This window comes from Labrus mixtus, chromosome 6 (genome assembly GCF_963584025.1).
Source record: "Labrus mixtus chromosome 6, fLabMix1.1, whole genome shotgun sequence".
NCBI classification, from domain to species: domain Eukaryota; kingdom Metazoa; phylum Chordata; class Actinopteri; order Labriformes; family Labridae; genus Labrus; species Labrus mixtus.
In genome coordinates, this window is record NC_083617.1 from 28,953,370 (window position 1) to 28,978,906 (window position 25,537).

The following is a 25,537-nucleotide window of genomic DNA, read 5'->3' on the forward strand; positions in this document are numbered from 1 at the left end:
TGGCATTTGAGTAAGTGTGCGGGCATATCTTCTTCCTCAGCGGACAAATATTGCAAATCCAGTATATGCTCTCGGAGAATATATTCTATGTTTTTGGTCTCCACAGCTCTGAAAAAAAAGTGGGAAACTAGTATCTTTCTTCTGTTTGGTGCTTATGGGGAAGTCTTTATCCAAACCTGCTGGGGATCATTCTCTGTATGTTTTTCACTAAAGTTTACCACTTTCAAATGGTCCTTTATAGTGTCCTTTGATACACTAGGACAAAAATATATTTGCATGAAGTCTGCCTCAAATTAATCCTCAGTTCGAACTGAGTTAAAACACATCACTACAGAACTGATACACCATTCATGATTGGTACAAATCATCAGAAAAGGACAGCAGAATGAAATCCATTTATCGTAACTACAGAGCTATTAATAACAGTGGCTGAAGGTCATACTCTTCTCTCTTGATTAATATCATGATATTGAACTTTATTTCTCGATCTCAAAGTCCTTGATGACATTGCAGAAGTAACAGATTCAAATGGAGAAGGAGGATCTGGCAGTACTTGTGTTCTTACTCTTAAAGGAAGAATGTGCAGTCCCTCAATTAAACAACTTTTATATGCAAGGGGATGAGCCGGCCGGCCGTCCCGTCTGTTGTAACAAGATGTAAATACGACAACATCACAGCCAGAGGGACTCACGCGTCACACCCTGGTAGATGCTTAAATGAATGGATTTGCTTTATTGTACTACTTCAGTGAAGACTCATACGGGCAACTGGTGCATTTGATGATCTCAAGTATGCCCTGGCTCTGAGAAGGGATGCTGCTCTATATTTTTGACATAAATGTATTAAGAAAAAGCAAACCCATGAAGTTGGATGCAGCCGTACATCCATGTGTACATTAACATAGACACATTTTTTAGTTGTTTTTTTTCTCATTCATTTTAAATAAAGAAGCCACAGCTTTATGCTACTGAGTGAATTTAGATATAATCATGGCTCTCTCTAAACCTTCATCTGAAGCCTATTATGACTCAAAAAGCTCTGCTGCAGACTGTTAACAGTGTGTCTATCCCTTTTTGCAGGCTGTAAACAGGTTTCCAGAGGGGCTGCAGTCTGCACTTAACCAGACAAAATGCCAGCAGACTCAGATTATACCTTCATGCAGCAGTTACTGTAAATCTTTTTTTTTCTCTAAATCCACGGATTATGCAACCCTTTTGTCTTTCTCTCTTTATGACATTCCCTTTTTTTATACAGAATACTTAACAAGATTTGTACAGTAAGAGAGGGTGACATCAGCACAGTGATGTTGGGCCTATTCAGACCAGCAGAAGCAGCCACATGGGTTTATTTAATCCTAAATCAGGACGGATGCTCATATAGGACTGATTCTTTTTGATTTGAGGAAGCATTTTGACATTTACATTTCAAGTGCTTAGCCGAGGCTTTTATCCACTGTGTCAGAGGACAACACAAACATAAATCCTGTGTGACATCTGTACATTGCACGCAGCACGCATGGCATGTAACCAAAGCCTCCAGAGGGTCAATCGTCAAACAGTGAACAAATGGACCACATCGAGGAGGAGCAGGTGCCCCTAAATTAAAAGTGAAAATGATGATACACAAATGTAATGAGAAGTTACTTACACTAACATTCTTCTCTTTTAAATAACAACTTTTTCCTGCATTTTTTTTTTACATGTTTTTCTTCACTAAAAGGATTTGTAGAGACCATAACATAGGACAAAAGTAGACAAACTTCATGCACTATCAAACCATTGCAGATTATCCAAAATGCAGCAGTGTGGGTCTTCAACCTACCAGAGGAGTGACCACAGTGCCGGGGACGCTGCTGCACTAACAGACACCACGGCGTGATGCTAAAGGTTACATTTTAAAGCATAAAAAACTATACTGATAACTCGAGAACCTTTAATTTATACAGCTTTTCTAATAAAAAAATGTTTTCAATATGATTTATATTTTTAGTAAAGATACAATTAAGGAAAGGTATGAAAGTCTGATTATAATATTGAAACATGTCAGCCAGTCTTCTCCTGAGGAGGATATCAGAGCAAGGTTCAGGTGAAAGGAAGGCTTTGACACTAAAGTCTAGCCTACAATAAAGAAATACACACTCAGAATTACACACACGCACACAAACACACCACACATCTCTGGTAGGAATCCAGTTGGCCGTTGTCCACGCTGGCCTTGGTCAGGTTCAGTGAGCCTCTAATCTGTGAATTAAAAACACAAAGACTCCTCAGATGCTCCAAAAGAACGAGTCACGACAGCAGACCTAGGACTGTTGTTGTGGTTATTTTGGGGGGCTGTGGAGTTGGCTGAAGACGTGTCTCATCAGTATTCACAGAGGCCTCTGTGTATGCCTGTGAATGTGTGTTTGAGAGTGTGTGTATGGGTTTTTGTCATTTTAAGGAGGAATACAATATGTGTCAGATGTGAGACGATACAGAGACTGAACTTAATTGTTTTCTTCCCTCCACGCTGTGACTCTGTTTGGATCCATGTTTTGTCTCTCTCTCTCTCTCTCTCTCTCTGTGTGTGTGTGTGTGTTGTCTTTTAGCTGTTCTGGCTTTGATGGTTCGGTGGAAAACGCATTCCACTTAAAGAAAGTAAAGCAGTTGTTTTCTGACGGATTATTTCCAACAGCAGATGATATGCTACACATTTCTAACTGACTGACGGACTCTGTCACCCCTTTCCTACATGAGCTGAATTCCTGAAAACGTTCCTTATTATTGCTGTTGTGATAACAAACTCAAAAAAGGTCACTGCCTTGGAAGACTCCTCCTGTTGCTCCCCATGCTCGCTCTGACTAAACTGCCCACAGTTCTGAACAAAAACAGAACACAGCATTTTAAGTTGTGAGAGTGTGTCCGACAACAGATAATCTCCCTCTATGATTGAAGGTCAGTTCCTGAAAATATCAGGGCCCGAATGTCCCGAAATTATCTAGAAAATGTCACATTTGAAAGAGGCTTATGTTTGACATCTGTGGTGTTCGGCTGATGCTGTGATAGAAGCAGATTAAGTTAAGAGCAGAAGTTTCAGCCGTCTTGAAGGAGGTGGGAAAATAACAGAGTGTGTTCTTAGAATGCGTAGCATGTGGTTGTAGTTGTCCTTTAGGAGATTACAACATGATGAGTGTCTGACTCTGGCTTGTTGCATATCATTTACGTGTTATGTTATGTATGGATATACATTCCAGCCAATGAGCTTTCAAGGTGTAAATTGAACACTTATTACAGCACACTAGACGTGTTCCAACCCTGATATCAGTATCAGAAAATGCCTTATTTTAACTCTTACATAGGATATTGGGTTTTGTTGTTGTTGTTGTTTTGGACTATCCCAATGGTACAACATTCTGTTACATCAAAAAAAGACTTCTCACAGACAAAATCCAACATTTTGAATAAACACAAGGTACTTGTGCCCTAATGAAAGGATGAGGGCTCAATGAAGAAACCCCTTTTCCCAAGTATGCCACTATGCGCCATGGCCCGTAGTTGCCAAAGCAACCAAAATGGCACCACTACCTTCAACAGACCCAGGCTACTTTTATGCAATGTTGATACTGCCTACCCAATTCCCTATTATTGGCCCCTTCAACTCGACCCTGACTGACGTAACCAAAAGAGTCAGCTAGATCAAGGACATCATAACCAGTCGGGGAATCATAGAACAGAACTATACTCTGTATTTGTGGATTTGTAAATATATTGGAATGCCTGTCAAAGGTAAAAAAATGGTAACAGTGTGCATACACAAGCAGGTGCTAGTCTAGCAGATTGTAAAACTAAACACTTTGGATTCACCTTTTCACATCTGGTTATTTTCTCCTGACCTGTCCCCAAGCTTGATGCCCTAAGCCTGTGTCTCGCTATGTGTGCAATTAGTCCACTTAAAGATTAAACATTGGTGCCACGCTAATTTGCACCAGAATCACTTGCTGTTGAAACTAATTATGTTTATTTTTATTAATTCAGGCACGAAAAGCCAAAATCAAATAATGTGTGTATGCTGAAATGCAGCCGTCCGCCACTAGCTGGGGCTGTAGTTCTGGTTAATCCTCTCCCTCCTCTACTACGCAGATGTAAACCAGCACAGACGACTTCTCGGTGTTGGCCATGTCAGGGTTATACTGGCATACGACCATTCGAACAGACCAATGTGTAACCAGCACAGGCATGAGAGCAATGAACCTGCTCTGAGGACCGAAGGCTGATGGTGGCAAGAACTGCTAACTTCAGCCACATTTGGGAAACCTTTCTGACATCGTGGTAGTAAAGTGATGTCGGTCCAAACCTGTACTTATTTTCTTTTAAACTGACCATAAGTAAATAGAGCTCATGTAAAATGTGTAAGAATTTAAAGTTAAATACACATGATGTTGCAGAGATATCATGTTTTCTGATTGAATTTTAGGAGAGGATTAGATCAGAAGGTCTATTTGATTCAGATAAAGCCCTACCCTTTCCTTTCAAGTCAACCTTTAACTCCCCGTTTTCAACATTTTCAACGGCAGCTCCACATCATGTCACCATTTTTTTTGAAGATTTATTTTTGAGCTTTCTATTCCTTTGTTGTAGAGACAGGACAGTGGATAGAATCTAGAATCAGGGAGAGAGATAGTGGGGAATGACATTGGGGGAAAGGAGCCACAGGTCGGATTCAATCCTGGGCTTGCCACTGGAGGACTATGGCCTCCGTACATGGGGCGCACGCATTAACCACTAAGCTACCAGCGCCCCATCACAACTATGTCTCAGTTTTCATTTCCCTTCCTACAACTCTCATCTCTTCCTTCTCTCTCTCTCTCTCTCTCTCTCTCTGTGCTGCTGTCACATCTTATGAGCCGGCAGGCCCGTGTTGTGTTTTGGCCACACAGGGCAGGCTGAGGCTGAAGCCGCCTGACTCACAACCTCACGGCTGTTGAGAGACAGAATGTCACTGCACATTGGGCTGCCTTCATGTTACACACGACGCACGACGAACACGCAGCAAACAAACCTACAGTGTACAAAAGTACACACACGCAGATAGAACACACTAAGAGCCAGCCAAGCTGATCTCAAATACACATATACACAATAGACACACACATAGACACACACGCTGGGCAGAGGCTATTTTTAGCCTGGCCAGTCGTGTGCAGACTCATGCAACAGCAAAATGCACATGATGGCTGTGAATAAATGTGTGTCATATTTTGATTGGCCGTGCTGTCGGACAGTGATGGATTCATGTTGTCACCTCTGTCAGGTTGGGGATGGAGGAACAGAGTGGTGTCAAAGTGATATCTCACTCACGGCTGCTTCACACTGAGCATGTTCAAATCACAACACGTCTTCCTTTGGTTCAGGTGTTTGGCAGAGCACCGCAGGGCCGTGCTACCTGACCACGACTGAAGCCAAATCATTTCTCATTTGGTCCATGAAAATGAAGTTTGAAAAAAAAAAACCTTGAACAGAGCTGAGTAGGGCAACCACCGTCTGCAACGATACCAAGCTGTCATCATGACAAAAGCAATCGACGTCCTATTAGCTTCAAATGACATAGGTTTTCATACATTATGTGACTTTTAGGTCAACTAATAAATGGGCTTGAGCTTGTATAGTGCTTTTCCAGTCTTCTGACTACTCAAATCTCTTTTCACATTGCATGTCACATTTATCACACACTGATGGCAGAGGCTACTTTGCAACCTCCAGACCACTTTTTTTCCCCCAGATGTACAGTATATGGGCATTCAGTAGAGTTGAATACGGGTGTATACGGTTCCTGGTTCAAATCCCGTCGGACAATGCCTCTATGTTGAATTTGCATGTTCTCCCCGTGTTCTCTCCCGATACCCCAGCTTCCTCCCATAGTCCAAAGAATTATAAATTGCCCTAACATGTGAATGTGAGTGTTGCTGGTTGTCTGTCTCTATATGTCAGCTCTGTGATTGACTGGCAAACAGTCCAGGGTGTAACCCCGCCTCTCATCCAATGACAGCTGGGATCGGCTCCAGCCCAGCGCGACCGTGAACGCGAAAAATCTGTTTAAGCAATGGACGAATGGATGGATAGATTGAACGTCATTGTTCAACATCAGTTTGAATTATAATGTAAAGTCTTGTAAAAAAAAAAAAAAAAGAGAGCAATAAGTTCTTTATTTCAATAGCAAACAGAAGCTGTGTGTTTTGTGCTGCATCAGCTTTTCATGTCTTTGTCTTTCCTTTGCCGTGGGATGTTTATATGTATTTGGCATGAAGAGAGTTTAATTGAAGATCGCTCACAGGTAAAAGCTGTTAAAAGTCAAAAGATTAAACAAACAGATCATGAGAAATGTGGCTCGGTTTATGCTGCTTTGTCTTGTGTATATATCTTTGGATAGGGACTATTCATGCCCTACTTTTTATCCTGTGCCTCCTTACTGGATATTAAATTCAGTCGTCCATTTGACTTGAATTTGTGTGGGTCACCTTGATTACATTGTCCTTGTTTATTGTTTTTATGTTTGTTTGAATGATTCCCTCAGGAAATCTTCCTCTCTCATCTGAAGTTCATCTTTTAATATTTGTGTTTGTGTTTTTTTTTCTCTGCAGCAATCCATGAGTTCCCCAGGGATTATTTCACCAACCAGGAGCGCGTTGATGGAGCAGTGGGCCTGCACGTCCTCTGTGTGAGTCTCACCTGCAGCACTGTTCTAACGCCACACTGTTAGTAAAAGGTTCCAGTGTTTGTTAAGTAGCCCTTGCTTTCTTCATGTGGGAAGGTTCAAATGAATTATACAACATTGAGCAGCATTAGAAACAGCCACTGTGAAGGATATAAGCAAGCTAAAGTTGCAAAAAAAGTTATCTGGGATTTTCTTTAAGAACACATATTCTTTTAAATGTTTTTCTAACACTAATATGTGTCCCTAGTGTCCCTATGTGTCTACAAACTCTCCAATCATGAGAAAAAATCCATCCTCTCCATCTTTTGCCTGCTTCCCTTTTCATAAAATCTGTGCTCAAACAGGTTGTTTGGAGATTTTACCTTCTCTCAGCAGTAACCCCTTCCCCAAAAGGGTGACACTCCCACAGGTGTTTGTTCTGCCCTCTGAGTCTGCCTTCTCACTGTAAACAATCAGGCATGGAGCGAGAAAGCCCAAGCCACCAAAGCCCTGCTCGTATCAGGTCCACATTGAACTGAAACTTTGGGGGGAAATTGAGCTTTTTATATCCTCTTTTTTTAATCTCATTCTGAACAGTTAAAAGGTAATACACGGGTGCTTATTCATATTTTGTGTAAATGTGGCTCATTGTTTCAGATTTTAGATTTGTATCACTTTAAATTCATAACATCATTGCTATTTCTTCATATAACAATACAGTAAATCATTGTGGATCAGTGGATAGTCAGAGTCAGAAATCTGGGAGAGAGAGAGAGTGAGGAATGACATGCAGGAAAAGGAGCTACAGGTTGGATTTGAACCTGGGCCGACCGCTTGGAGGACTACAGCCTCCGTACATGCGCGGCACACACTAACCAGTGCTCCACCAGCGCCCCGTAAATCAGGGATTTTGATGGTTATAATCACATGCTAGCAAGTCTTTCATGCAGGGGTGCATAGGAAAGCCTTCCTGATAGTGCACTTCATATTTCAACATTTTTGGAGGTAGGATGCACAGTAAATAAACCAGTTATTATTGTCTGGGCTGTCTTAAAAAAAGTTGACATAATATGAAATGGTAAATTGAAAAATACACACACATTCCTGGTCAAATTAACCTGTATGTGTAATCCTTTAATAACAAGACATATTTTTGATAGAGTGGTTTAGTGAACACATGGCCAGGTTGCAGCTATAAATTAAACAGGATTAAAACCAAAGAATTCTGACTGTGAGGGGTAAACATGGTGCATGTTTTTAGTTTACAATAACAGCAAACAGCATTGGTCAATGGTAAATAGACTTTGAGTAGTCAAAGACTAGAAAAGCACTTTTTTTCATGATAGGTCACACTTCATTCACACCCATCCACACACAGATGGCAGAGGCTGCTATGCAACGTGTGCATCGGCATTAACTAATCCACTCATACACATTCACATGCATGCTGACTAAGCAGCTGGAGCAATTTGGGTTAACCTGGGATCTAACATCCGACCTTCGAGACGACTTACTCTACCACTGAGCCACAGCCACCCCATATCATAAACAGCAACTGCCCTCTGTAACAGATCAGAAAATGAGAATAATTCTCTTTAAAAGATGATTAAATATATAATGCTGTATAAAACTGGGAATGACAGAAATAATGGCCTGTCTTCGGGGATTAGGGACATTCTCTTCAAGTCAGCAAGGCATGCTTATCTCTGCATGTCATGAACATGTCTACAGTTTTACACAGACATCAGCCACAAAGTGATCTTACAATGACACAACATACAGATAATAAAAATAGTAAGAATAATGCAATTGCCACAATAGGTAACAACAACAGCAAAACAACTACAGAAATAAAGGGAAGACAAGACTGTCACATAAGCCACAGAGAAGAGCATATAAGAAAGCACAGTTCCGAGATAAAATAAATAAACAGTAAAGTATAAGTGCATTTAAAGATGAAGAATAATTACAAATGCCTAATCAGGTGTGTCTTCAGCTGATTTTTGAAATCGCTAACATATTTTGCAGAGTGCAAAGGCATTGGCAGAGCATTCCAAAGTCTGGCAGCTATAGCCTGGAAATCTCTATCACCATGGGTCTTTAGGTGTGTATGAGGAACTGAGAACAGTTCAATCAGGAGAGTCTTAATTCAGAATGAACAATTATTTATATAACAATTTAGGAACTAAATGTGCAAAGTCTTTGGGGGATTAGACTCCATCATGACGTCTTCATGTACTCGGAGGGGTAATGAGGCCGACAGCAGGACAGGATACCCCCCTACAGGATATGATGAGGAGTAGGTTTCTGAGGCTCTATCTGAACTCTGCTGAGCTGGAATGGAGGTGACCTGGGCGGAGGAGGTTCGGAGTGATCGCACTGAAATGACAAACTGACTGTGGAAGAGAGAACAGGTTTTAAAATGTGGCCGTGGCAGGATGATTGGTTGAGAGAGGTTGGGGCAGAATCTGGTTGGATTATTACTTACTTGAGTGAACACCCCAAATCAGCTGATCACCAGAGCAGGGAGACGGAGGGAGAGGTAGACAGAAGAAATTGAATAAATGTGAGAGAATATAACCAGTCTTCCTGCTTGAACTTACACTGAGCTCCATTTGTAGTGTGTTTGACCTGAGGGGGTGAGTTGCCTGATAGGAGTGAATGATTTCAGCCAGATAATCTGGGGCCTGACGTGGAGCCAGTGAATGGATTCAAGTACAGGAGTGAGACCCTTTGTTTGACCTTGTTAGTACTCTGGCTGCAGCGTTTTTTACTGATTGCAAGCGATTGAGGGCAGACATACTGAGAGAGGTGAAGAGTGAGTTACAGTAATCAATGCGGGATGAAATGGCATTTATGAGCATTTCAATGAGTGGTTTACTTATATTTCGTAGATGGAAAAAAACATGATTTGATGAGCTGTTTAATCTGACTGTCAAATGAAAAGGATTGATCAAAAATAACTCCTATTGCACAGACTTGAGCACGCAGCAGTGAAGAGGGACCCCAACTTCTGTTTTATCAGCATTGAGCTGTGAATAATGGCCTGCCATCCAGTGCTTTACAATATTTATGAAGTTCAGGAGGTTCGAAATCTTTCTCACTGGTTTTAAAAGTGAAGAGGAGTTGTCAGTCATCTGCGTAAAGATGATATGCTATTATATTAAATCTGCTTATGAACTGTCGTCAATGTAGGGGGCAAAGGCATGGGCCCCAGGACAGATTCCTGCGGTAACCCATATCTACCATGGAGAGGACCCAGAGACACAGTCACAAATACATACTGCAAAAGTTCTGTCAGCAAGAAAGGAAGACAACCTATCTAATGCTGTGATTGAACTTCCCACCCAATCATGAAGCCTCTTCATCCAGCTTAATGATAAAAGTAAGAAATTCAGTAAAATCTGTTAAGAGGTCAATATATCAAAACACAATGAAAAGGAAGTAGCCTTCCAATTTTAGTGAGCTATAATCAAATGAAGGTTTCTGTGCTCACCAACTGACAGAAGAACCTGTTATTGTAGTCCACAGAAAGAACCTCCACCATGCCCGGACAGATTGGGAGTCCCAATAAAAGAACAGTATGAGGGGCACAATTCTTTGAACTAATTCTATGTCCATTTGCTAGGTTTCAATCAGGAAAACCTCTCCCTTGTAAACAAGTCATTCAAGATATGTGTCTTGTTAGCCACAGACCGTGCATTAATAAGACACATTTTAATAGATGCCTTGGTCCTAATAACTACAACAAAAACTGTAAATCATTTTGACTGTGTAGGGGTCAAGGACCTTTAATGAGGTTGATGTAAGAGCCTGCAACCCTTAAAACTATGACAGGTTTTCCTATTTTGTCTGTGAACTTTTTTCTTTTTTTTTAAGTTGCCCAAAAATCATCAACCCCTATCACTGAAATAGGTCAGAAATAGGCAAGTTTTAATGTAATTTGCTCAGCTTTCTGCTTAATAATGTTTTTTTTAATTATACTTTCTTGCAAGGTAATTTGTTACAGCTTATCTCCAATCATGGATCGCTAACTGGCGTAATAATCTAACTGGCAATCTGTCATCTAAATTAGATGTTAAAAGAAATACAAATCTCTCAGCAGTAAAAGGTGTTTGGCGTTTTTTTTAAGATTATCAGAGCAACTCAAATTATACTATGTCTTTGTAGTGCAAGCTAGTTTGACCATTTATTGTCAGAAATTTAGTCGCTCATTAAATGGTAAATGTATAATACTTATATAACACTTTTCTAGTCTTCTGACTACTCAAAGCACTTTTACACCGCAGGTCACACCTACACATTCACACACTGATGCTAGAGGCTGATATGTAAATTGAACATCAGAAGTAACTAATCACAGTCATACACATGCATACGTCGCAGCGGGGGGCAATTCGGGGTTAAGTGTCTTACCCATGGACATTTTGGACATGTAGCTGCAGGAGCAGGGGATCGAACCCCGAACCCCGGTTGAGAGATGACCGACTCTACCATTTGAGCGACAGCCTATTAGACACTCGTGTGCTCTTATTCTACAACTACAACTTAATTTTGTCTGTACAAAGACTAAAATCTAAATTCAGAATGATTAAGGTTAAAGTGAGGGTTAGAAAAAGTGAAGACGAGAGGAAGAAGCTCATACTGTTTTATGAAATATTAGCCACTGAGCTAGTTTAGCAACATTATTATATTTTAATAAACTGTTAGTTTTTCATACCACCAACAGTGAGCAGTATGACGGCTTTGTGTTTTGGTGTTCAGAGCAGTGAGTTCTCTCACATTGTTTATTTACAGTTTGTACAAAATACGTAAGAAAGATATTTCTGTATATATGCCCACAGCCCACACATAACAAATCCATATTTATCTCCTGCCTGTCTCTAATATAAACCTGTGATGGACTGATAGAAAAATGGGGGAAATATGAGGTACAGTGCTACTTTATAATAACACACACACACACCACACACAGAATACATTAAAGTGTAGCCGCCCACTGAGCCTGCTGCCTGGGCGCTGTAATGCAGAAGTGTTTGGCAGATGTTGAGCAGAGGCTTATGTGTAATGCTAGGACACTCTGACAGACTGTCTAAAGATTCAGACACCAAACAGAGGTTACGTAACTCCCCAAAATTATATTCATGTCTATTGAAGCCTGGTATGCCCACCTGAAAACTACACTCATGCCAACAGAATCTACTGAAGTGAAAAAAATGCTAATCCTCTACAGTTTGAGACATGGATTTAATTTGTATGTGACCTCTGTTGTGAGATCGTTGCTCATAGCATTGATTTATTCTGTATTTCACCCCATCACTCTGTGTTATACCTAAAGATATCTTTAGCAAAACTGCATTTGTATTCTTAAAAATGAAGCTTTTGCTGCTGCAGACCTTGACCTGGTCCTAGAGAGGCCAAATAACTAAAGGCACTACCTCCCATAGTAGTTTTAGAAACAGTAGGTTTCACATGAAGGCCTGCATCCTGGCAGTTCAATGTTCTAATGGGGCAATAAGGCACAATGAGCTCTTTAAGATTTGATGGTGCCTTCTTAAGTGAGAATAATAATTTTAAATTCTATTCTAGATTTGATTGAGAGTGTAGAGTATATTGTAAGAGATGCTAATATAGGAGTGTTATATTTTCCTAGTTCTAATTGGTAAATGTGCTGTAGCATTTTGGGTCACTAACCTTTTCCTCTGCAGGATTCAGAATTAGTATTTCAAAGATGGAGGTTTGGGGGAGGATCACTTGCATTGTGCATATTTGGTAGAAACATCTGGACACCTGTTCATTTAGAGCAGATGTATTTACGGTATTTAACACTCATTTATTTAGGGTAAGTTTAAAACCTGCAGCTGTCTGTTGTTTATCCAAGAATTTCTATACACCTGTTCTTATCCACATCCTTCTTTATTCTCCATTCCTTTTACTGAAACAGCATCTGAAAGAGGTAGACGTATATATTGGTAGAGTTTCTTAAGAAGCTATTATTTTATTTAGCACATAACTTAACTCCTTAAAGGAAAATCTGACATCTTATAGATTTTTTTTATTCCATTCCGTCTAGCCTGTATTGTTTTTTTTTCTGTGCTGAATAACCTCTGCACCCTTTCCTTTACAGATATTCTCAAATCCATCGAACAGATACATGAAGAAGTGTCTTCCAGATTTGAAAATGTAGCCTGCTGTCTGCAAACATAAAGATTTTTCTGAAAGAATAAAAGTTCATTTTTTTACCGGTTTATTTTTGCATCCACTTGATATGTTTCACTACTCAATGGTTCTTTTAGCTCTTGTCAGGTAAACAAAGATAGAATCAGTGATTCAGCTGTAAACAGAAAATGGATTACCAATGTTTTTTTGCAGGGGATGTTTTGGCAAGCTGCTGGTGTATTGTTCCTCACCATTGTATTTGTGTGTGTGTGTGTGTGTGTGTGTGTGTGTGTGTGTGTGTGTGTGTGTGTGTGTGTGTGTGTGTGTGTGTGTGTGTGTGTGTGTGTGTGTGTGTGTGTGTGTGTGTGTGTGTGTGTGTGTGTGTGTGTGTCTTTGGCCCCTGCAGGCAGTCTACATGTTCTATGCCCTGGCTTTGGTGTGTGATGACTACTTTGTCCCCTCACTGGAGAAGATATGTGAGGTAAAAACAAAACACTGCAGGTTATAAATGCACTTCAGCTGAGGTTACATCAGCTCACATGAACTCTCAAAGTAATGCTTAGTGATGTGTTTCTTTTAAGAGTAGTGTTTCTCTGTCTCTCTCTCCTCATCCAGCGTGTTCAGCTGAGTGAGGACGTTGCAGGAGCTACCTTTATGGCAGCAGGCAGCTCGGCTCCTGAGCTGTTCACCTCTGTCATAGGTAAGACACACACACCCTCACACACACACACAACCTCTCCTGCTGGATATGGTCTGTTCTCTAATAAACACAAAAAGCGATACAATATTTTGCAACAGCTTTGATATTCCTGTCCAATCTGTAGTCACATCATCAATTTTCTAAACACAATTAGCACATCTGTCTGAGGGCGGCCATGCCAGTGTCAAAGATGTAGTTGTTTTCAGAGATCCAGTTGTCAAATATTGCATTGAATGCAAGCTCATGAAATATCAACATTTTGGACCATTCTTCTGTATTGCATGTAATCTCAATGATGTCATATCTAGAAACCTGTGTGACCACTCGTGGAGGGTTACGTCTTTTATAAGGAGTTTAAAATAGTTTGAGATGTAAAAGCTTTCTATGCAACTTCCAGAGCAGGCTGTAAGACCAAAGCAAACGCTCTCTTTGGACACACCTCCTTCAGAATCACTCAGCTTCCTGCGGCTCTCCACACTTCCCCCTGCGAGACAGACAGTGCTGATAAACATCCCAAAAACAAGACTGGTCTATCAATTCCAAGTGACGATATGCATCTCAAAGTTCAGTGTTTCCCCTACCATCATATTAGGGGGGCGGCCCTAATATAATGGCATTAGAAGAATGCATTAGAAGAATAAAGTGTCAAAAGACATTAATATGAAACCATTAATGAAAAAACAAAACTATTCAGTCACCATAAGCAGCCATTATGGATCAGTCGGCTCCTTGACTGCCCTCCCACCACGGTACCATGTCAACATCAGCATAACACCAACCAACCAGGGTGAAGCCCAAATGTTGCAGTAAACAAATGGTCATGACCTGTGTTTGTGTATCTGCTGTGCAGGAGTTTTCATCACTAAAGGTGACGTCGGGGTGGGCACCATCGTGGGCTCAGCAGTGTTCAATATCCTCGTCATTATTGGAGTGTGTGGGATATTCGCTGTACAGGTACAGTACAAAATGTGTGACTAGTCTGATCTAATCAAACCATGAGCAAGCATTTTAAACACTGCAAACATTCAGTATGCATTAGGTCTGTCAGCATTAACTAATTAATCATCATTTATTAAGGTTTGAAATTAAGGAATTTTTTTTTTTTTTTTTATGGCAATTAATCTCATGATGTTTTGTCCCTTTTGGTTTACCGTAGATTAGCCTCTACGGTGTCTCCCTGTAGTCTCAGTGATGAAAAAGAACAGCTCAGTTGTTGAGTCCAAAGTATTATCCATCTGATGACAACATTTAATATTTTTTGACTGTTCACTTTAGCTGTTTTACTTAACCTAGTTTAACCTTTGATTTAACAGAAGGTAGGGCTTTCCTTGTTTCAAAATAAAAGCATGGCTGAATTCAAATGGAAAGTTAAGGATTCTCAGCTTAAGACAGTACAAAAATAAAAGCCTAACAATTTTTATTTTAAAATGCTAAATAATGGAATTTCAATTATGTGGTTAAAAATACAATTGATCACAATGAACTATTTAAATGTTGTGTTTAAACATGTTGTTGTTTGATAGCCCTGGTATTCATCCATGTAAACAATGACAAAAGCTCCAGCTAAACTCTAATGAACTGAAAAATTAGCGTACAGAACAGACAGAGTGTGCTGACCGTTTTATGTGTCTAAACAAACCAAATGTCTGAAGTTTTTAGATGATACATCACAGTACACATTAAAAAGCTTGAAACGACTCTGCTCTCTCTCTCTGTATGCATTTCTTTTGCAGCATCGTCCTGTTCAGTGCTGTAATCCCACAAGGAAAAAGAGAAACATACTTGAAAGAATTTTTTTTTCCTAGTTAGATTACATGTTACGTAAGGCCAAAACAGACACGCACACACACTCACAGAGCTCAGTTTATCTTGTTTGTAGTGCACAGCAGCAAGTACCTTGTGGGATGTGTTACTCAACAGGACAAAAAATAAGTTTTAGCACTGTCTCACCCCTTTGTTCCTGTCTGTCTGTCTCTCTCTCTCTATCTCTCTCTCTCTCTCTCTCTCTCTCTCTCCCTCCCGCAGACAATACGTCTCTCCCGCTGGCCTCTGATGAGAGACTCGATCTACTACACCTTATCTATCTCTGCTCTTATAGTGGTAAGGAAAAATGTCATACAAGTCATGTTACATAATTCTACCTTATAAGGGCCACACTAAGCAAAGCACAATAACATTATAATTCATGTTCAACTAGTTCCTTACTTACTATACACAAGTAGTAATGAGAAGGGTGTTGGAGACAAGCTCTTAGTTAATAGTCCATTAGCTATGTGGCCATGTAGAATAAGATACTAATAAGACCTAACAACATCCAATAAGAAGCCACTATGCTACTAATTAGCATGCTAATAATCAGCTAGTTAATGGTGAATATTGTGTCCTTGATATAAAGTGTTACCGTGATATTTTTGGGGAATTGGTACAGTCTTCCAAAACGTAAATCATAACCCATGTGTGTACTGATGTTTTCCACTCTGAAGGAATTTATCAATGAATGGATTACATGTTGATGAAGTCATTGATTTTCACTTCGCTTTCATTTTCCTCCTTTTTATTACAGTTCATATATGACGAGAAAGTGGTTTGGTAAGCCTTTTTTTTTTTTTAGTATTTAACATTTGATATTATTTCACCTGAGTCTCTTAGTAACATTTAAGACCTAAATTGTAAAATAATTCAGATGGTTATTTAATCCAAACTCTGATTTCCAGGTGGGAAGCTCTCACGTTGATCCTGATGTACTTCGTCTACATTTTAATCATGAAGTAAGCACACAGATTTATATTTCTGACAACACAGTAATAACATGTTGTGGCTTTTTCTTAAACAGTCATTAACTTAATGAGGGTAATTAAATACTGGACTCCCCAGACTGTTGAACGCTTTTAACCTGTGGAGGGAAAGTCTAAGATTCAGTCAAAAAGACTCCACTAGAGCTACGTATCTTTCTGCTACACGTTTTTCATATTAAAGGTTTTGTGAGGACCAACCATACAGGGTTTTTAAAGCTTGTCGTTTTTAAACTAGCTACAAGAAATACGTTGTGGTCTGTGGAATCCATTGTTTGCATTATTTTTCATAACCACAAGGAGAAGATTTGATATACAGTACCTCTCATATTATTTAAGTCATTTGAAACAGACTTTCTTTTCACAGTCTGAAGTAACACCGATAACAAACTAGAACACAGATGAGGAGCCTTTATTAGAACTTATCAGATAACTGTAAGTAATGCACATTTTCCCTGATGTATGTTTCAGGTGTAACTCCCATGTCGTCCGTTTTCTGGAGAGGCGGAAGAAGAACTCGTCTGGTTTGAGGAATGGAGCAGCCAGTAACGCTGAATTAGAGGACGGCTGTGATGCTACGGCTGTTCTTCTAAAGAAAGGTGCATTGTTTTACTATGCTATATCTTAAAGCGCTAACGTTTGCATTTTTAGCTTCCAGTGTTTGAGCTAAGCTAAGCTAAATGCCTCCCTGCTCAGTTGACATGCCTTTGACGAGAGCCTGAGTGATATGTTGATCATCTGTTTGGGTTGAGTTACAACTTATAGTTAAAAATACTTTCAGTACTAATCTGCTGCTTATGTAACGTAGCATCACAGCTGACAAGATAGTAGTCTGAACTAGGGGTGGATAAAAATATACAGTAGTATAGTTTTCTGTTTAAGAAAGCAGCCATTTGGGGGCGCTGGTAGCCAAGCAGTTAGTGTGCGCATCCCATGTACGGAGGTCGTGGTCCTCCAAGCTGGCAGCCCGGGTTTGAATACGACCTGTGGCTCCTTTCCTGCGTGATGTTCCCCACTCTCTCACTCCCTCTCCCTTATTTCCAACTCTATCCACTGTCCGATCACGTAAATAAAGGCATTAAAAATCCCAAAAATTAAACATAAAAAAAGAAAGAAAGAAAGCAGCCATCTCAGTACCTAACTTAGATTTATTGATGCAAAACTTTTTTCTTTTCGGCTCAGAAACACTACATTGTCTGAAATGTTGGTGATTTTTTTCCTCCAAAGTCAGTTTTTTACATGTTTTTATTTTAATTCAGTGGCGGCTGTGGCTCAGTTGGTAGAGTCATCGCCTCTCAACCAGAGGGTCGAGGGTTCGATCCCCAGCTGAGCAACATGTCCGATGTGTCCTTGGGCAAGACACTTAACCCCGCATTGCTCCTGCTGCTTTGGTGGTGGTGTATGAATGGATTAGTGTTGTACTTACTCTCTGATGTATGTCACTTTGGATAAAAGCGTCTGCTAAGTGAATTGTAATTGTAATTAATTCTACAATGGTTGAGATTTCTGCTTCACGAAGCATTGATGTATTGGCGTACAGAGTCGTATGTAAAACATCTGCCTGTGTAGAATCACTCAGCTGACTCAATCACCCACACTTTGATGGTATGAGCTACTGTATGTTCTCACAAAGATTTTAGAAGCTGCAAAATAAAGGAGAAAGACTTGTTCTCTCGCAGTCATAAATGCATGTGTACATGTGTAATAACCTGCATGTGTGTGTGTGTGTGTGTGTGTGTGTGTCCTACAGCGAACCACCACAGGAAACCATCAGTGCTGATGGTGGACGAGCTGCTGTCAGCGTACCCCCACCAGCTCTCCTTCTCTGAGGCCGGCATGAGAATCATGATCACCAGCCACTTCTCCCCCAGAACGCGCCTCACCATGGCCTCACGAATGCTCATCACTGAGGTAAGGATTCACACAGGCGCTCTGAAACAGCACCTTTGATTGGAAAAGGGTAGAGAAAAAAAAAAGATTGCTGCCATTTCCAATTTGTAGCAGACTGCAGTGTGTATTTCTCAGAAGGGAAAGGTGTTTCAGACAGCTTCTTCAACAAGGTGTTCTGGTGCTGAGTAGAGGCCACAGCCTACAAATCAGCTTTCTGTGTTCTTGTGCGTTTCTCAAAGGACTGGTCAAGGCATGATGTAGACACCTAGGTCAAAAATGATCATTTATCATTTGGCATTTCACACTTGTAAATTAAATAAAGTCCATAAATCAAAGTCCTACCCACAATGCCAAGCTGTTGCAGCTAAATTCTCTCTCTCTCTCTCTCTCTCTCTCTCTCTCTCTCTCTCTCTCTCTCTCTCTCTCTCTCTCTCTCTCTCTCTCTCTCTCTCTCCTCTTTGGTCTTCTTCAAATTAAGTTTTTCCTGCCACAGCATACAAAGAGTACGTGCTCGTTTAATTTAGGAGTCCATGCTGTGCAGAGATGATACCTAGAAAGTTTTGCATATTTCTTTGGTTTCTGAATTGTACCGTTGTCAGTGCTGACTCTACTCACAGTTCAGCTAGTTGTCTTTATAGACACAATCCTTTACATGGATCCTTCCATTTAAATCATTATATCCAAAACTTGTTTACAAGCTGTAATCACTTTTGAAATGACATTTCCATGAATACAGTAAGTATGACAGTGACAAACTGGTATCGACTGATGATCCAGTAGACAGCTCTGCTAGTTAGCTGCTTTAGCTAACGCCTAGCTGTACACACAACATGAGCTTAATGATGTAGTCTTAATGATGGATGTCTAAATTCAGAGCATCATAGTAAGGGTGACCATATTTTTTTAAATCCACCGCAAACCCAAACGATTGATTCACAGATCGGTGACCTGCACTGGTCACACGAGGTGGTGATCTAAGGTGCCCTCCAGAGCAGCCAGGTTAAGTTGGTTGTCACAGGTCATTGAAGTAGATGGTAACAGGGCTACTTCCAGCCTGTACATACTGTTTGCTCGTTTTAATATGGCTTTGTATGGCGACTTTCCACAGTGGGCAAAAATGTATGCAAAACGCAGCATATTCACTGCCTGGTACTTTTCAAAGAAGACTGTAACGGTCCTGGAGCTCTTTGGAAAACACTGACTTCCTTTTCGGCACGACAGCTAGCCAAAAATAACATCATCTGTCAGTCAGATTCGAAATAAAGATTTTTTTACATTGTGTCTCCATGCAGCCTTTCAACTATCCCACCAATCAACGTGACCACAGTTACTAACATACCTTTAGATTGGGTTTAATCACAGTTTACTGTAATATAAGAAGAAAAAAGATCCAGTGTCGCTTCTATACTAAAGCTAAATCTAAATTCAAATTTTGATATTGAAAAGTTTCAGGCATTATCATGCTCTCTCCATGACACGCTCTGCGTGTGTGTGTGTGTGCGCGTGATATAGAGGCAACGTCTCATCAACACACGGACTTTGACCAACGGTGACTCTGATGTCCCGGTGAAAGGAGGAAGTAGGCGGGGCGTAGAAAATGGCCTGTCTGGAGCCGAGAGGGCCGTCAGCGGTCACCATGACGACCGAGAGGGGGGCAACGAGACAGAGAACGAGGACAACGAGAACAATGAGAATGATGAAGAGGAAGAGGAAGATGATGGAGAGGGACCATTGGTTCCCTTCCAGTGCCCAGGTACCTGTTGGAGACATATCTGTGTTCACCTACAGAAATATTTCACAGTGTCAGCTAATGAGTGATATTAGCTGTTAAAGATGTGCGATGTCATCACCCCCGCCTCCTGAATTTTGGGTGCACATATTCCTGCTGCGTTTGTCTCACTCCTCCATCTTGCCTTCTTTAAATAGTCTTTCATTCATCTGTGTCACACTTACCAATGATACACATCCTGTTGATCAGATTCTGTAACTACCCATATATTACTCGTGCATTCAATTAAAATGCATCTATTGTATGCATAAACAATAGCGTGAAAATGTCCCTACATTTAAAAGCTATGAAGTCGGAAATGGACCTGCATCTAATTTAAAACTGATGAATCAGAAAGACAGCTGTGGTCATTAGTAGACAGCAGTATTTACTGTAAGAGGACATAATCATCTGTCTCTCTTTGCCCTTTCTTTCTGTTTACTACAACAATGTATCTCAGTCTTGACACTGTATCTTGCTCTGTGTGTTTTTTTGCAGCGGGTGTATGCAACAAGCTAAAGTGGCTTCTAGCTTGGCCTCTGTGCCTGCTGCTGTACTTTACCGTCCCTAACTGCTCCAAGCCCCGCTGGGAGAACTGGTTCATGCTGTCCTTCGTAGCCTCCACCCTGTGGATCGCTGGCTTCTCCTACATCATGGTCTGGATGGTAAGAGATGGATAATGGCTAACTATTTACAGAGATGTAAATAAACACTTTTTAATGTTAAACAACGTCATGTTGGGCCCTAGCTTTTCCAGTGATGCTACTCAGCCTTAGCCTTCTTGATGTTACTATTTAATCCTTTCTGCTTTTTTTGATAGGTCAACTAAAGAAAGAGAAAAAAAGTAGGGGGATAGCGTGGGGTAGTCATGCATCAAAGGGCACAGGTTGGAGTCAAACCTGCGGGCAATCCGCCGAGGTCTGTAGTGTCTGTAAGGGGCTTGTGATTACTAACTGTGGCGGTGCCACAATGGTGGAAAAACAACGAGCAGGACCCACGTGCAGAAACAAAAAATATTTATTTAAACAAAAAAGGGAAAAACCAAAATGTATTTCTTTAAGTAGAAAAAAGTCCAACAACAAACAAATCCCAAAGAAGAAAACCTTAAGCCACAAGGACACGTTATCAAAGCAACACAAGGAAGATCTGACAAGAAGAGGGAAGGAACACTGAGACTAGATAGACACAATCAGACACAGGTGAAGACAATCAGGGTGCTCAAACTGGAGGGAAACTGGACAAAGGGAGAGAAACACAGGGGACAAGAACTACAAAATAAAACAGGAAACACTAAAGACAAGACTAGGGAAATGCACAAACAGAGAAAAAGAGAAACATGATGATACAAATGAAAAAACAGAACAGAACACTGAAAGCTTTACCTAGAAATATGACCATTAAGACACACAGAGAGATTAAAGCTACATGGCAAAAAATACAAGGATGGATGTCAAAATAAAACTAATTTAAATCTTAACACTGAAATAAACAACCACACAAAACTTAAACCAGAAACTCATTACAAGGTTTTACTCTTTCCAAATTAACTTTATTTCCAATATTTCTAAATATCTCAGGTTACAATTCCAGGAAAATGCATAAATGATTCTGTATATCAGTCATATGAACTAGAATGCAGTCAGATGAATAGTTTGAGTAGAAACAAACAGCATTGATACGGTGACTGATAAACTAAAACTAGTTTTGAATTGTATTTTCTAGATTGAAGAACAGACGAGATCTGCTCTTCCAATGCCACTGCTGGTTATCTTGTTTAAGTCATCGTGTTTAAGTGAATCCAGCCGACCCGCTACAACACCAGAGCCATTCAGTTCAGTCAGACAACTCGTGTTTTTACTGTATTCGTTTCAAATGTTTAATGAAGCAGCAGAACACAGTTTGTGTTTGGCGTCTAGACTCCGTCATCAACACTCCTCACGGATGACTTTACATGCAGAAACTTGAGGAGTGATGATATAACACCCTAAACCCCCTACCGGGAGCCTACAAGTTGATGCTGGGGTGGTGGTGAGGCTGAAATCAAAAGCGAAGTGCTAAGGCAGGTCAGAGCAATGAGAGAGCAGACAGAGCTCTTTTAAATAATAGAATAAACTTTTAAAGGGGGAGATGGTGCAGCTGAGATGGTGAAAGTCCAGAGACTCTAATGTTCTTTACTGTTCAATGACTATATGTGTCAATGGAGTTTGGTTGCTTGATAGATAATTCTTGTAACTGCATTTTTGGTTTGAATAAAATGTTGTTACTTAAAGTCTTTATATGTGATTTTTCACACTTAAATGTAATAGAAATCAAGTATATCCTCTGAAAATAACTCTGTGAGTCATGACTGTCTACAATGGGTGTAACACCCGAGTCCCACTGTCTGTGATGCTTTCAGAGTTTTCAGAGTCCTATCTTCACTTTGTTTACATCGCCTGGACGGCCGGCTGACTCCTCCCCTCGTGTGTAAAAGTTGTTTAATTGAGGGACTAGAGAAAAGAAGAATAACATACTGTACTCACTGCTTAACTGTGTTTCTAGATCACGCTCATTTCAGGTAAATTTACATGCAGTGTGAAGATACGAGCATAATAAAGATCGCTAGCATTAGCATGCTAACACAACAATGCAGCGCAAGTTGTTTTGGTTTCATGCTGGTGCTCAAGGGCGACATCTGCTGGATCAAAAAATCACATATAAAGCCTTTAACAAATAGGTCTATATCTCCAGGAATCACCGACATAGTGTTGTTGGACACTGGTGATAACAATCTGAGTCTGTATAGCCCCGTTTCCACCTAGTGGTGCGGTTCAGTTTGGTTCAGTTTGGTTCAGTACGGTACACATTTATTGGCGTTTCCACTGTCAAAACTTGGGAATGATACCAAAATAACCGTACTATTCTACTTTTTTGGTACTCTTTGGTGGGGGTGTCAAGCGTACTGATCTGACCCTAAAGGCTGGAGCTAGACAACATGCAGTCCGATTATTGGTCGAAAGAATCTTCACTTCCTGTGCGACGGTGGTAATAAAGGACAAACACAAAACGCACCATGTTTAGATATCCTCTGGATTTGGAGGCTGTTTTTTTTTTTTACGACTACTGTCAGTGCGTAACACCGCCCCATTGACAAGCTCGGAGATGCAGACCTCCCCAAGAGTCATTGATCTTAGTTTATTGTGTCACGTTATTCTTCTTTAGGCTGTCCACACTATGTCGCGCTGCTGTGCTGCTGTGGAAAAGCAAGCAAGATCAGGGTTCACCGTACCAAACTGTACTCAACCAAATCAGACCGCTTGCTGGAAACGGGGCTTATGTAACAAAGAGATGTACTTTTAATGGACATACTTGATGGGGTGAAAGATTAGAGGATGATTATGTCACAGCTATTCCTGCAATTTCTCTTCTGCCAGCTCCAGTGAACTACTGGAGAAACCCTTTAGTCATTCGTACCCAAAAGCATGCAAAAAAAAGGCTTATGGATGATGAGATGAGGTTTATACATGCAGAAACCAATCCCCTCTAAAGGTTCCCCCTGGAGTTTCAGACTACTGAGCTCTTCTCTGTATGAGTGTCTCCTCATTTTTTGTTTATCTTTTGCTTGATAAGATGACATGTCGTGTCACACGAGGACACAAAACTATGAAAAAAAACCAAGCTGTACTATTCTGTCTCTCTCTGGGTCTGTTCTGTCAGGTAACAATTATAGGCTTCACGCTCGGTATCCCAGATGTCATCATGGGCATTACCTTCCTGGCAGCCGGCACCAGTGTCCCCGACTGCATGGCCAGCCTGATAGTGGCAAGACAAGGTAATCACTCTCACATGAAATGACAGGCTAGGAGTTGTCATTTTACACAAACACACAGACACACAGATGGAAGATAAACAACAGAATCAAAGTGGAGCCACGATCAGAGAGGGGAGGAGATGACAGCGATAGAGATGGGGTGGAAAGGAGTGATGGGGGGGATAGAGATTGTGGGCCTGTTATTTTTTTTCCACTGTCCCTCATCCATCCGCTTGGTGAGGCAGTAAAAGAAGACAGCCCAACAGGGTGCCTCTCTGTCCTTTCATCTGTGTTTATTCTTGCTCCTGTCATCAAATATTTAAACGCCACTGTCTGTGTGTGGGGGGCTCGCTTGGAAACTCACACTTGCCACCACCGTTTAGTCCTCCATCCTTTGCTTTGTTGCTTTACCACCTCCTGTGGGCGTCAAACGGATTTATAGCTTCACTGATCGTCCTACCTATGTTTTAACCTGTTGCTGTGTCATCCCACGACTCCTTGTGCATCCATTGCCTACTCATTAGATTTTTTCTCTCTCTGTACCTCCCTTTGCCTTTCTCTGTTCTTAAAGTTTAAACTCTGTGTGTCTGCTCAGGAATGGGAGACATGGCGGTGTCCAACTCCATCGGCAGTAACGTGTTTGACATCTTGGTGGGCCTCGGTCTCCCCTGGGCCCTGAAGACTCTGGCTATCAACTATGGCTCTGACGTAAGTACCACTCTCCTTCCCCTTCTTCTCGGGGTCACACTGGAACCTGTGAATGTCACACTTTAGTCAGCACAGCAGATTCAAACCAGTGGTAGGGCTAATATCTAACTTTATTTAGAGAACAGAGAATAAAAATAGGTACCTCTTACGACTTTGACGGATATCTGGACCTTCTTTCAGTTTCAGCAGTTACCTGTTCACAGTGGTAGGAAGGAAGTCTAAGTTAATCCCCGCAAGGGGAAATTTCAGTTTTTACACTCTGTAAGTCATGAACACACACATAGGCTGAAATATACACACACATGCAGAAACAGGATCCTATGGACATGCATTCCTCCCCAAGGACGAGGAGAGTGTGTATTAAGGCCATTAGACGCTCCTCTGTCCCCTGTGTGTTCACTTGAGCAAAGTATTACTTCCTTTTAACTAACATTCTTTCCCGAGAACACTGACAGTATTGTTAGGTAAGTCAACTAGCTTAGCTAGCTTATTAACACTCACTTATGCTATGATGGTGAGATACACATCCCATTTTGGAAGCATTATTGACCCAGACTCAACAAAAACACATTAAAGCCAAGCCTTCATTTTTCAAATTTCATCCTGCAGCAGTGCCGTTTTTAGCGATTGAAATAGTGTCCTGTGTGCTATATGAGGGTTGCAAGTGCCCTGATCCTTTTATTTATTTTATTTTTTTACATACCTTGTTTATCCCAAGGGGAAATTTGGGTTTACACTCACATGCATCTCACACACATAGACCTGAAATACACACACATGCACAAACAGGACCTGTGGACACACAATACTGGAGAGATGTCAGAGTGAGGGGGCTGCTACACAGGGAGCAGGCCAGAGCTTGTTGGTGGTTCCATGGGGACCATGGCAGTGCTTGGTAAGGGACCTGGCACCTCTCCAGCCACCAGACCAACTTCCATACTTTGGTCCGCACCGGGACTTAAACCAGTTCCCAACCCAAGTCCATACAGACTGAGCTAATGCCGCCCCAAACTTGCAGTTTATCTTAAGATCTCTGTTTTTCTGGTGTTGTCACAATGTAA

At 40.9% G+C, this 25,537-nt stretch overlaps 1 protein-coding gene across 1 annotated transcript in view; it reads left to right on the forward strand.

Moving 5' to 3' along the window:
• slc24a3 (solute carrier family 24 member 3) overlaps positions 1 to 25,537 on the forward strand; it is a 102,158-nt gene that overhangs the window by 68,314 nt on the left and 8,307 nt on the right. The window contains exons 3-15 of the mRNA XM_061040822.1: positions 6,617 to 6,693; positions 13,235 to 13,309; positions 13,444 to 13,528; positions 14,379 to 14,482; positions 15,554 to 15,628; positions 16,092 to 16,117; positions 16,243 to 16,296; positions 16,792 to 16,919; positions 18,071 to 18,231; positions 19,723 to 19,963; positions 20,477 to 20,643; positions 23,675 to 23,789; positions 24,364 to 24,476. Of these exons, the coding sequence (XP_060896805.1) occupies positions 6,617 to 6,693; positions 13,235 to 13,309; positions 13,444 to 13,528; positions 14,379 to 14,482; positions 15,554 to 15,628; positions 16,092 to 16,117; positions 16,243 to 16,296; positions 16,792 to 16,919; positions 18,071 to 18,231; positions 19,723 to 19,963; positions 20,477 to 20,643; positions 23,675 to 23,789; positions 24,364 to 24,476 (1,421 nt within the window). The remainder of the gene's footprint in view (positions 1 to 6,616; positions 6,694 to 13,234; positions 13,310 to 13,443; positions 13,529 to 14,378; positions 14,483 to 15,553; positions 15,629 to 16,091; positions 16,118 to 16,242; positions 16,297 to 16,791; positions 16,920 to 18,070; positions 18,232 to 19,722; positions 19,964 to 20,476; positions 20,644 to 23,674; positions 23,790 to 24,363; positions 24,477 to 25,537) is intronic.